Consider the following 13,785-nt stretch of genomic DNA (forward strand, 5'->3'; position numbering starts at 1 on the left):
TGTCCACTTCTACTATCTCTCTGTGTTCTTTCTTTTTTCTAGCCCTGACTGCAGCAGTACTGACTGTCCACTTCTACTCTCCATAGGGTCCCTCTGCCTTTGTCACCTCCGCCATCATTGCCCCTGTGCATTCATGCCAGGATTAATGCATGCCTAGCTTGTCCATATCTGACCTCCCCTTGTTTCTACGCCAGGTTCATGCAGTGGTTAGTTTGTAAAAGAATAAGTGCTGGTGCCCAAGATTTTCCTTAAGAGCTAAAACCACTGGCTTGTTGACCATGAAGGATGCAGAGGTCTAGTCTTTGTTCCACTTCAGCCCTTTTTCATCCACCCCCAGAGGCTTCTTGACCTTTGTTGCACTCTTTCGGGTTCTTTTTTATCCATGCTTTCTCCTATTGTCACAGTTATTCCACTATTATAATTTCTCCTCTTTCCCCGTTGCTGCCTTTCTCTCTCTTGTTTAGTCAGGGTCAATGTCTGATAGAAAATAACTCATGTTCCCCCCAAATGAGTACCCTATCAGCAACCACCAGCTCATATTAAACAGGATTCATGTATTGTTTAAAGTTGAGCATGAATTGGTAATGTGAGCAGACTTCAATAGACCTTTTTAGATCTTGCCTATGCAGCGCACATGCGCTGCATAGGCAAAAAGACCTTTTGCAATTGCTTTGGCTTTTCATCCCAAAAAGTGCATGTGTTCCATTGCCTTCAATGGCAACGCGTGTACGTGTCACCGTTTACCTAGTTTTTTTTTTTTTTTGTTCCTCTTTTTATTCTCTTATTTTTTTCTTTCTCCTGTGTATTTATGTTGGTTAAGTTATAGATGCAGCAGAATGGTTTTCATGCGTGGAGAGCTGATTTTGATATTCTTGGGACAGCTGTACATTGCTCACATGAGTGATCCGGTGAGGGAATGGAAGGGTACAGTGGGAGCAAAGAGATGATGAAAAGCCACAATGGGCATGCCTGGACATATGATCAGCTTGCTTTTGAGCACTTGTCCAAAGAAAATCTACCTCCTGATTGTCCTCATAGCAAAAGTGCTGTAGTGCACAGCTCAGCAGAAGCTGCTCCAATGATTGTGAAGCCCCTGGAGAGCTTGTTTACACAACTTGCATAGCATAGGGAATGAATAATACAACACCCTTCAGCCTCATCTGCATACATAATGAGATGGGCTGCCGGCTTCCCTTACAAATCAGCCGAGGTCAAGCAAGGGATCTTGGTAGGATAAAGCGGGGGACTTCAACTCCCTACCAGCGACCACCAGCTTCATTCTGATAATTAGACAAAGAACAAAACGTTGATAGCCCATGAGTAGTTTTGCAACTGCATTAATTATATCACGAGAACACCATTAACATTACCAATCATTGTGTGCTTTACATTGAAAGGATAAATAAGCAGGTACTGTACAGGAAAGAAACCAAACAAATCTAGGGGGCTCACACAATCCCTACATGCTTGTACAAGGAGAGCGTACAGTATAATAATTGGACACCTGGCATTTAGGAATAAACTTTGTCTCACCTAATGCAAAAAATAGTGTGGATGCTCATTATTTAGAAAAGATCGGCCTGATAGCAAGTTATAGTTGCTGGTCTCTCTTTAAAAACAAGCACTGGCATAGCCAATAGGTCTCGTTTTTGGGACCTTATAAGCATTTAGTTATGCAGCACAATATCCTTGGTGCAACAACATTAACTGTTGCATGGTTAAACACTTCTAAGGTCCCAAAGGCGAGACCTATTGGCTATGCCAATGCTTGTTGTAGGCTGTGAGCATTGATGATTACAAGGGTTGGAACTCAGCTATTTCTGATGGAGTGGGGGGTTGAGAGAGATGGAAGTGAGCTATTGTGAACCTGCCTAGAAGATAGTATGGAATGGAGTATTACTGTGAATTCATTGACACTGATGGTGTATCTCTCCTCTCCAACAAAAGGAAGCAGTGGGGCACACTGACCTGTCTGCTGCGCCTGCATGCTTTCTTCACTGCCCCAGTGGTGGTCTTCTGTTACAACGCTGCATCATACATAGGATTCCTCTGGCTCTTTGCATATGTGCTGATGATGGATTTCCAGACTACCCCTTCCTGGAGAGAGATCCTACTTTACATCTGGATCATCAGCTTGGTTTATGAGGAAGGACGGCAGGTGAGGAAATCTAGAATCACACTAACACAGGACGTTATGTTATACTGCATAGTTTTGTTGTTTCTGTGCCACCTTGTTCCAGTTGTATGCAATTGTCTGCTGGCTGCGAGTTAATCCAAATTAGACACTCTATCACATACAGGCTAATTTTTAAGACATGCTTTGAGGCCACTTGACACTTTATTATTATAACAATCTGCTTCTATTTCGTGTTTTTAATTCTTGCTTAATATATAGTGTTATGTGCAGATATGTTTTTATTTGATTTATAATAATTTGACAGTTTATTTATCTTGATAACTAGATGTAATGTTGACTGTTCGATATGCATGTACTTTTATGAAAGGGAGAACCTTCCAAATAAAGTGACAAACAAACTAACTAGACTCTCTGTCGACATGTGGAGCATTGCAACCACTGAGCAAATGTATGTGTTTTGCTGACGGACCTTGTGCCTCGATTACAGTGGTCAGTGTTTCACTGTTCCATTGTGTAACTCATGCATAGAATGTCTCAATGTCAGTATTTGCCAGTCCAAATGGGCGTCTTGTGCATTTCAATTGCAAGGCCAGTCTTAGCCTGTCCCAGAGTGTGAGGCATGGAGTGCATGTTTCCGTCTCAGAGCTCCCTGTCCAAGTGTGTCTTTCTTGTGCATTCCTGTTGTAGGAGAGTAGGATCTGCTTATTATGGTTACCCCCACTTTTTGCTGGTGTTTCACTGTTTTCGACTTTAGTCTGGCTGGGGCCCTGCTATCCAGGACCCCAGCTTAGCTGCTTCCTCTCTAAAAGAATTGCATGTACTTTAGGTACACTCAAGTTTGGTTGCTGGGGTACCCTTGTGAGTCCCTAGTGTATGGTACCTTAGGTACTAAGGGCATAGGTACCCCAGTGGCCTACCAGGGGCTGAAGCACGTATTATACCACCCCTGGGAAACCTTCCAAAAGGACACCACAGGTCTGCTACTGCAGCCTGGGTAAGGTGGTGCATGCACCCCTTACTAAGATATAGGTTACCTATATCTACCTTTAATCACTGACACATATAAACCTATCAGTCACTCCTATGGCAGGACTTATCAATCCTGAAGGCAGAGTGCTTGGTTTTGTGTGAGAGGGTGCCCATGCCTGATCAGGACCCCTCTGCAGCTTTTGGAATCTATTCTCTGAGGCTGTTCTGTGATGCAGCCAGACCATATACTCTTAAGTGCATTATAACCTTGCGGTAAATGCTAACTTTGGAATGGCTGTGTTTGGTGTCAAACACTTTGGAATCCTACCCCCTGCCAGTCCTGGCGGTGGGAGTAGAATTCCACCCTTCTAGAGGGAGAGACATGTACACACTGGTCTGCCCAGTATTAGTTTAAACGAGCCCCAGCATCACAAAATGGATGCTGCAGCAACATACACGCGTCTGACCTCCTGCTGCTGGACGAAACTCCAGCAGGGGAGGCCTGGACAATAGGTTTCCTGTCACTGGGAGGTGTAACCACCTCCCAGACAGGCTTAGTGTGTTAGGGCTGGGTGGGGGCACTTTGACAGTGCCAGAAAGTCTGCACTGGGGGCATATTTGGTGTCCCTGTGCATGGTCCAGTTCAAACCGGTATCAGGGACACTCAGCCCCTGCTCTGGTGCACAACTGGACAAAGGAAATGGGTGTAGCCATCCCTCTTTCCAAACCTTCCCAAAGGTTGGTCGCCAGAGTATATCCAACCCCTTTTCTTAGGATAAGTAAGGGACCCATGGCAACACGACTTTAGATTACACCTGGACGAAACTCTGAAAAAGAATTCTGGAACTGTGACGCTCTACTAGCGATTAGAGGTTAGAAGAATCTCCTTTGGGGTCAAGGAGTGACTCCCCTGTTCAAACATGCACAAACAAGGCATTTGCTGGTCTGCATCTTCGAAGCTCCCGCCAGACTCGGAAGTACCTGCAGCCCAGGAAGAGGATTTCCAAACTTCCCTAAGTGCGATCAGAGTCCCCAGCAAAGCTGAGACCCACAGCCCTCATGAGTGATGTGGAACTGGAACTCCTGACACCGTGCACATTTGCTAAGTGCATTAGCTTCCCAAACTTTTCCAAAGTTGTGCTTTTGGTTACTTATAGCCCAAGCCCGGAGCATCATCTCCACTGAAGATTGTGGGCCTACACTCCACGAGTGTTCCGTGGGCCCGCTTCTCGGATTTCCACTCAAGGCTCCTTCGCGAACCCTGGTCCGCCGACCTGTGGGTCCATTCAAAGGTAACTCTACTTTTCCTTGGGCTTCCCTGGTTGGTCCAGACTTGCCCTGACTCCCTACCAAGTGGTGAGTCACCCAGACCTTGCTGGTCGGCACTGAAGCCTATCCCTGCTTTCCGCGTGGGCTGCTGTTGCCAAGGTTTGTTGGATCCAATCCGGGCACCGATACCGCAACACTCGACATCCTTTGTGGGACAGTTCGAATCCAGCTCCTGGTCATCATCGACATCTCCGAGACCTCGTGGCTGAAGAGTCAAACTTCCCCTTCTTCACTTGAAATCACCTGACATCGGTGGGCATCCGCCTATCGTCCTCCTGGTCACTGGCAAGTCACCCAGGCTTTGTCCCCTCTGCTTTCAGGTTCTTCACATCTCCGGTCTAGGCTTGGATCCCTCCGGACACTTTCCACTTGGACGCCAGCAGCACTTTGCAGCTGATCGCCATTGAAAAGGATGACGAAACCTGACGCGAAAAGACACCTATGCACCCGGCTTCCCTGGGTGAGGTAACTCAAGTACTCTGGTGCTCCCATGGGTGTTGACTCTAGAACCTCCTAGTTCTAAAGGTGTTTGCTCCAAGTCCTCTTCTAAGTGTCCTCTATCTTTGAATTTCCAACCGCGACTTTCCCCATAGAATTTAATGGTGATTCGCAGCTGTGTTTAGACACTGCATGCGTCGCCCGTGGGTCCCCTGAGTCACTACCTTGGGCGGTTCCTGGTGGCCCCAGTGGTTCAAAAGGCTCCAGTCCTTGTATCTATGCAAGTCGTGGTTCTTATACCACTTTATTATTATATGGTTTGGTACGCCCCTAGGGCTTAACGTATATTGTCCTAATTTACTGTGTGCTAATAAGTTTACTGAATGTACTTTTGCCTCTAGCCTCTTAAAGAGACTAGAGGGATGTGTTTAGAATAAATACATATATTTTATATATATACCTGGTGTGGTTCTCCTTTCATTTTGTCATTCACGAGATTATAGACTGGTATGCAGTTGTAACACAGTATGGATTGCAATTGTATATCCACTTTGTTTTTATTACAGTGGTATTACAGAAAATGCAATGCTTTTTAGAATGCAACACATATACTTTGTAGAGGATTTTTTGTAGAATAACAAGTAGATTACTTTACAGATTCAATTTCTTACACAGTGCAGTATAAATGGATACTGCACTGGGACATTTCCTGTAAACAGGTAAGTAAATGAATTTTGGTTATTTAGTTACAGCTTTAAAGGATTTCTTAGATTCTGCAGCTCCACACTTAGAAACTGTTCATAGAAACACAGTCAATGTTATCCTATGGAGGAAAATAGTGTTATTGGTTAACAGGTAAGTACTTTGTTGTGGGAGTTGGTATTCTGGGTTAGACTCAGGGGTCCCCCTGGATCAAGAATGCACTCTTGTTACACCTTCAGCGGCACTAGGGCGGCCTGGTTCAGAGTGCTGTGGCCCAATGTTATCCAATAGGAGATAGAGGGCCTCCGATTGGTGGCTGCTTACAAGCAGGCCACTGGGTTCTGGGAGCAAAGCTCCTGGAATTAGGTTCAGAGCAAATGGACTTTCAAGCCAGCAAAAAAATGTCATCATCAGCGGCACTGGGTCGGCCGGGTACAGAGTGCTGTTTTAGCGTTGGGCACCTTGTAGCTTTCAGAGGGGAGTCTCCGGTTTGCAAACACACTGCAGGCTCGGGAACAAATGTCTTCTGGGTGCGACCACCACTTACAGGGGTAAGTTAGGATGCTGGGGGTTGATTAGGCACCATCGGTTGGGCCACCGAAGGCTGTGGGGCATCAGGTGCAGGGGTGCCTTTTACGATGGTATCTTCTTACCAGCTCTTGGTCGCAGTTGGGGGGACCTTCCGGTTTGAGGCTGCAGCTGTCAGCTGAACAGTTGAGGCAGGTCAGGAGTCAAAGGATCCAGGGACAGGATCGCCGAGGAGACCTCCTATTGGTGTTGAGCCACTCAAACTTGGGCTGTGGGTGTCAGGTGCAGAGTGGTGCAGACTTGCGGATCCTTGGGGGGCTGGAGTCTGTTGTTAAACAAATCCTGTCACGGTCCAACAACTCCTCAGGATCAGTATGACGCTAATGGGGTTCCACCTCCTGTTTTCCCCGCACTCTGACTATGTACTTACAGAGCACGGTTGTAAGCAGGCGAGGGATAGGTTAGGGTAGGGACTGCAGTGGAAGGGACACCTGCGGAGACAAGAACCACACATTAATGATCGACTTCCCTTTTCTCTGGGGCACTATCTTATCGATGTACACCGGCCCTATCTGATATATTCTCAGGTGTGGAACCCCTTCCTTCCTATAGGGTGGACGAGACGTTTTCTCTCCCTCTCTGGTGAGTATCTCCTATGAAACAAAATACCTTCGTTACTCTAAATTCTCCTTGTATCTATTTATGCCCAAAACTCCTTTACCACTAAACATACATACCACAGTCACCACCCTTTGGATTATAGTAGATCTTCTAACACCTGGGATTAAACTTCATCCAATAAGGTGTTTAGGGAAAAACATAGGGAACCAACCAAATAACGAAAGTAATCAAAAATAGAACAGTGTCTGTAGCCCCAGAATAGTTCTTGTTCGCCATACCATAGAATCCAGAAAAAACGGAGAACTGGCATACAGGAAAAAACAAATGGAACAAATCACTCCTTACCAGTAGATGGCGCTTGGTTCCCAAAAATAGTCTCGTAGCCACAGAACACTACCATAGCCAAATAGGTCCGCTACTGCGACTGGCTTCTCCAAAACAGAGTCAGTATTCTCGCTCCCGATATAGATACTCAGCCGAGTATCAACAAAATCCTTCCTGTCACGGGAGGGGGAAATCCAGCGTCTCCCGGGCAGGAATGTTGGGCACCACAAATCTCCAACTCGGAAGGGGGCAAATCCTGCGTCTTCCGGTCAGAGCACCCAAACACTGAAATGTCCAAAATATAACACGGCCCAGGAGGGGGCAAATCCAGCGTCTCCCGGCCGCGTCACAACCCAAGGTCGAGAGCGAGCAAGGCGGTCCGCTTGCCAGACCTAACCCAGTAATCGAACAAAACTCCAACCCGCAACTCGCAGCCGCGAGTTACAACCATAACCAAAAGCACCAAGAACTCCAAACACTGATTCCGCGGGGACAGGGCGTCCGCGGAATCACTTCAGCCCGAAGACAAAATCACGTGCACTGCACCTAGTCTCTCTCAGGAATATAAAGGCACACAAACGCTCCTCCCCAGAAGGAAGGCCTTCTGGGACATGTAGTCCTTAATGTCAAATTCTGGTAGGCACTCTCCGAATCCTGACAAATCTGGTGCTCACAGGAGACAGAATCTATGGGACGGAAGGCAGGCAGGTTCTCCAAGTTTCTCAAGGTTGCTGACTACAGGACACACCAGGATTTTGCTGGAGCAGGTTTGAGGTGGGGACAGGCAGGTAGGGCTGGGGCCAAGTCAGTGGGCGTCCTCCTTGTGTTAGCTTTGGCATGGCTGTTCGGTCCTTCATCTTCTTGTCTTCTTCTGTTTTCTTGTCTGAGGAAGCACAGTTTGTGGTGCCCTTAATACTAAATTTAGGGGCATTACAGGTAAGTAAAGGTTAGGACAAATAGGTCCCTTCCTTGGGGTGGGTACACCTCTATTATGCCATCCTCCTATGGGAGGGGGGTATATGCCTCACCCTGGTTGGCTGGGTCCCCCATCTGAAAGATGGCAGGGACTGAGAATTGTGCTTTATCTCGCCTCCCCTACCTGAGGGGTGGAGTTGGCAGATGTGGGCACACCTCTCTTCCTTACTTGTTTTTCTCACCGGTTTTCCTGCCAAAGTGGGGTTCAGAACCAGTGGGGACCAGTTGCTGAAAGCAGCAAGTGACCAGGGGAAGCTCACAAAGGTGGAAAGCCTTTGAAGCTTCCCCTTCGTGGACCATTCACATCCTGGGGGAGGAGGCTAAGCACCTTGTCCCAGGATGTGCATTGTTTCAGGCCCCTGAGAGCAACATACTCTTGACCCGGGGGTCCAGAAACATGTCTGGTGGTGTCATATAGATACGCTTTGCCTATATGCTGTGTTAAGTTAGCATGAGCTTATTAGAAGTTTAAACGCCATTTTTCCTTTCTGCTGCTTTTGCACACGACACATAAACTGTTGTTAGCTTCGATTCACACGAGAATAATATGTTATTACTCTGATATCAGCTTTGCTTAGTGAACGGTGTCTCTACAGTGAGTGCTGAAGCCTTCAAGGATAACTCGACACAGTGGTTGTTGTGAGGTCTGATATTCGCACCTTCCTAGACATAACATACATGCAGCGGCAGCCAAATTCTGGCTTTAGGCACGTTTTATATTGCTTCACTCAGTGCACCCACACACACTTGATGGTGCTTCGCATGCAGAGAGCTGGTTGAAGATGATGTGATCCCTTACCACTAGGATCATGAGGTATGGGGCCGCCCTGCTAAAACCCAATGAGACCTTCTTAGATATAATATAATATGCTAGTTAGGGAGGGTGAGAATTAGGTGTTGTTAAACCCGATTCCTTTCAGCATTTTAGCATATTGTCACCTTTCGCATTCTATGGACTAGTAACTATGCTGACTACTTTGCTTCTTATAATATGTTTGCTGGTATTATCTAAGATACTGCTCTTGGGAACCCTGCATTAGTAAATAAACATTTCAAATATGCTTGGGTCCTCATTTACTCCTTGTTTTGAATTGAAATGATTGTATAACGAAAGAGTGTTCATGTGTTCCACGTTACCTGAGGTAATCTAAGTCCATGTTCTGGTTTGTCTAAGTATTGGGAGTTTGTAATGACCAGTGAGACACTGTAGCTAGTCAGGTAAGGGGATTTTGGGTACTAAGGTGAGTTTTGGCACACCCTAACTTACTGAGGTTCCAAGTCTCTATGCACAGTTCTGTAGGAGAACAGGATCCCTGCTACATGGCGCCCAACGTTTCGGTGGTCTTGTTACAGGACACTTGAGTAGTACATCTTTCGATCCTTAATCCCTTCACTGTCGTTTCCGGAAAACGGTGGTGTCAGCAAAAACCTACCTATTTATGTAATAGGTCTTTTCAAGCTTGAATCGTTCTAAACGGTTTCCTTAAATACCTAACCAGTTGTGCTACAAAGTTTACTTTGTTCTTTTAACTTTCGGTGTCGTTATGGCCGTGGTGGACATTCCGCAGCATTGTCGCATTGCGGTGCGCAACCATTTGCTGCAGTATAATGTTCCCGTGGATTGCATGGCTGTGATAATGGTGGTGAGTGCAGAGGTGGCTTACCCTTACGAAATATTTTACTCATGGGTGACCTTCCCGGCTGTGGACGGAACTTCAGGTGTGTTCCACACGTACACTCCCACTCCTGTGCCAAATGAATATACTCCGTATAGGACACAGGAAGTACCTATAGATACTTGGCAGCATCGCATTTGGTTTGGTGGCGCCCTCCCCCACTCTTTAGGATCTCCGAGGTTAGGTCCTTTGTCCATTTCGGGTGCAAATTGGCCTGTTTTGGCTGGATTTACTCCTCATCCTCAACACGGCAATTGTACCGTTGTTGATCTAAGACGACTACATGTAGTCTCAATTAACGTTATTCGGTCGTTGGTACTATACATAACCCGTAATCTCCCAGGCGGGGCCCCGGGCGGTGCGGCGCTTCCTGCAGGACAGGGCGGTATGAAGCTCAGTCCCGTGATGGTCAATGCAGTGATGGGCAAGCGTCCCCAAGATAAGGACGATTTTCCTTTCTGGCTTGCCGAGAAATTTTACCAGCTAGAAGCAGTATTTCCTAACACGTCTCCTGGTGAGAAACACAGGATTCTGACAATAAGCTTACCTAAAGACTTGGCCCCTGAAATTGGTGACTGCGAGACCTGGGGTAGAACATTTGCGGCAGTCTATGCGCGGTGTTACGGCACTCCGTCTATGACTGTCCTGCCTACGGTCCTTAAGCGTGTTCAGGATGAGCATGGACCTGAGACTGCGGTTGAATTGGGTATGCGCCTGTGTGGCACCTTTGAAGTAGTTTGCGATCTCGTACTTGCAAATGTCAAGGGAGATGCTGTGAACTTTGAGGTGGCCAATGCTTTGCATGCGCTTCCCGATGCCGAGAAACCCCATCAGTTAGCGAGGATTATTGTGGCGGCTTATAAAACCATGGGCCGCAATAGTAGGGGTCTCAAGCCATTCTACTAAAGAGAAAAAACAACCCCAAGGACAGAAGTCGGAAGATGTTTAGCCCAAGACCAAAAAACAAAATTGGCCTAAACAACAAAAACAGGGAAAGCAACAGCAACAGAAACAGGAGTCTCGCCCTGTGTCTCCATTGCCTGCCCCCACAGAACGTGTTTAGGACTTGCACGATAGCGCGAAGATTAAATCACCTGATCGTTTTCAGGTTTCTGATCAACGCTCTCCTCGTTCTTTTCAGGATTCATCGGCCTCGGTGACCGGTGGTGGAGGAGGCGGCAGGGATCGGGGTGGCCAGCAAGGACGCGACCAGCCCCGCCCCAAAGACAGTGCAGGAAAGCAGGACGGCTCTACACCGAAGAGACCCCAGTTTCAAAAGAAGAAAGTCGCTGCTTTAACAGCGAGATATGCCACAGATAGTGAGAACGCGGCTTCGGAATCTGACATGGGCTCTGACCTTGCTGGACAGCGCGGTGGAGATTACCAAAGTGCGAGAGGCCCTGCGTCCACTACTGAAGGTGACAGCGACTGACCGTTATGTTGTAGTGGAAACAGCTGACACTAGAGTTGCTCTCCCTGACAGACTTTATGAAATAGTCCTTTTGATAGAAGGTGACATACAGCGTACCATGAAAGGGATATTCTGGGAAAATCTTACGACTACTTATGACATTTTGTTAGCGGAGGCTGACTGGTCCCCACCTTTTGTTCTCGCAGCTCCACGAGGGGAGGAGGTAATCCTCCCCAGTTTCGCGCACATAGTCTCGAAGGAGCATGCGCTGAATTTTGCAGAAGAGTGGGCTAAGGCTCTGGCGCCGGCTCTGTACCGTACACACTGTGGTTGGGATAAATTTTCCCCACACCACAAAATTCCGCTGCGGTCTCAGCCACAGCCTCAACCTCAATATCCCAATAGACGTGAAGCTAAGGCTTCCGTTGCGGAAATCCTTGAACAATTGGAGTATCAATGAGTGATTGAAACATGTGTGTCGCCAATGAATAACCCTCTTTTTACTGTGACCAAGCCTGACGGATCATATCGTTTGGTATTGGATTACCGGCATTTAAACTCGCATTGCCGTACCTGTGCAGTACAGAATACTCATGGCTCTGCCTTAGTGGATAGTCTTGTGCATAAGCGGTTTAAGACCACCCTTGGCATTTCCAATGGTTTTTATGCCCACCATTTGGATGGTCTGAGTTCCCAATGGACCACCTTTACTTGCGGCGGTGTGCAGAAACAATTTCGACATTTACCTATTGGCTATAAGAATAGTCCTGGAGTTTTTACTGCCCGCATAGTGTCTCTTTTAGAGAGAGTTGACCCAGATGCATGCTCGTATGTGGATGACATTTATCTCACAGACGACGAACTTTGGGAGCATCTGTGTCGAGTTGACCGCTTAATTTGTAGCTTTGCGGACATGGGTTACAAATTCAACTTTGCAAAATTGCACATTGCAGAGTATACAGTGTTGTTCCTGGGCTACGAGCTCAACAATGAAGGTAGGGGATTGGCTCCTTACTTCTTGGAGAAATGCGCACTACTGCGTGCTCCGACAACTCTGAAAAAATTACAGTCTTTGCCGGGATTTTTGAACTTCGGGAGAACGTACATTCCTGATTATGCCCAGCGTATCAAGCCTTTGTATGCTTTGATACAACCTACTTTTTCCAAATCATGCTGGCTGCCTGACCACTCAGCTATCCTGCAATCTTTGCAGGATGATATGCTCGCTTCTAAATTCTTACTGACTCATGACAACCACACCAACCTGGTAATAAGAATCATCCCTCGGACGGTGGGTTTCACTTACCTGAATTTTAACGAGGGAGACACAGTACCTAGTGCTTACAAGTCACACTTGTACTAGGATGGCGACAAGAAGATGCCAGCCGATGTTGGGTGCTTTCAGTTGTAGTAGGTGAAGCTTGACTCTTCAGCCACAAGGACAGGAGGTGTTGACGATGACCAGGTGCTGGATTCGAGCTGTTCCACGTAGGATGTTGAGTGCTGCAGTGTCGGAATCCGGATTGTACCCAACAAGCCTTGGCAAGAGCAGCCAAAGCAAGATGCCAAGATTGGTTTCGGTGCAGACCAGCAAGGTCTGAGGGACTCACCCTTTGGAGGGGAGTCAGAGCACGCCTGGAGCAACCAGCAACACTCAAGAAATAAAAGATTTTCCTTCGTGGGGACCCACTAGCCAATGGACTAGGGATTGCGAAGGAGCCTCGAGCTGCGGTGAAGAAAGCGGGCCCACGTAACACTCGTGAAGTGTAAGCCTTCCAGCTTCAGTGCAAAAGGTGCTTGGGGCAAGGGCAACAAATAGTTCAATGCACAACTTTGGGAAACTTTGGGAAGTAGGTGCACTTGCAAACTTGCAGAATGTCCAGGAGTTCCAGTCCCACGTCTCTCATGTCAGCTGCAGGTCTCAGCTCTGCTGGGAACTCGTATCAGCCTCGGTGATGTCTGGCAGTCCATGTCCTGTGTCGCAGATTCATCGGGATCCGGCGAGAGCCTCGAAAATGCAGACCGGCAAGATGCTCTTTGCTGCCTGTTTGAACAGGGACGTCATTCCTTGACCACAGGGGAGATTTCTTCCGTCTTCCAGTCGAAATGGAATGTCAAAGGTCCAAGATATATGTTGCAGAGTCTCGTCCAGGGTAATCTAAAGTCCTAGTGACTGGGTTCCTATACTTATACCAAGTTTAGGGGTTGGACTAACTCTAGGGTCCAACCTATGGGAGGACCTGGGGAGGGGGTGGTTAGACCCCTTCCCCTTTCTCCAGTTTCGCGTCAGAGCTGGGGCTGAGTGCCCCTGCAACCGGTTTGAACTGGGAAATGTATGGAGCACCTTGTGTGCCCCAGGCAGTGTCTGAAAAGCATTCACTGAATGCAACCCACCCTGCCCCAATAAACTAAAGCCTGTCTGGGGAGGTGCTGGCACCTCCCTGGACAGGAAACCTATTGTCCAGGCCTCCCCTGCCAGAGTTTTGTCCAGCAGCAGGAGGTTAGACTCTTGTCTGTGGCAGCAGCATCCTTTTTGTGATGCCGGGGCTCTTTTAAACCTTTACCGGGTGTACCAGTATGTGCATGTCTACTCCCTCTAGAAGGGTGGAATGCTACCCCCACCGCCAGACCTGGCGGGGGGGGGTAGTATTCCAAAGTGTTTGATACTAAACACA

The 13,785-nt window shown here is 47.5% G+C and overlaps 1 protein-coding gene across 4 annotated transcripts in view; it reads left to right on the forward strand.

The window, feature by feature from the left end:
• The window catches only part of LOC144773619 (transient receptor potential cation channel subfamily M member 2-like), a 1,811,195-nt gene that overhangs the window by 1,080,888 nt on the left and 716,522 nt on the right, over positions 1-13,785 (forward strand). For all 4 annotated transcript variants that reach the window (XR_013600034.1, XM_078658765.1, XM_078658766.1 and 1 more), the window contains one exon: positions 1,948-2,158. Coding sequence is in view for 3 of the 4 variants with exons in the window: in XM_078658765.1 (XP_078514891.1) it covers positions 1,948-2,158 (211 nt within the window). In the remaining variant the exon portion in view is untranslated. The remainder of the gene's footprint in view (positions 1-1,947; positions 2,159-13,785) is intronic.

This window comes from Lissotriton helveticus, chromosome 8 (assembly GCF_964261635.1).
Source record: "Lissotriton helveticus chromosome 8, aLisHel1.1, whole genome shotgun sequence".
Classification (NCBI taxonomy): domain Eukaryota; kingdom Metazoa; phylum Chordata; class Amphibia; order Caudata; family Salamandridae; genus Lissotriton; species Lissotriton helveticus.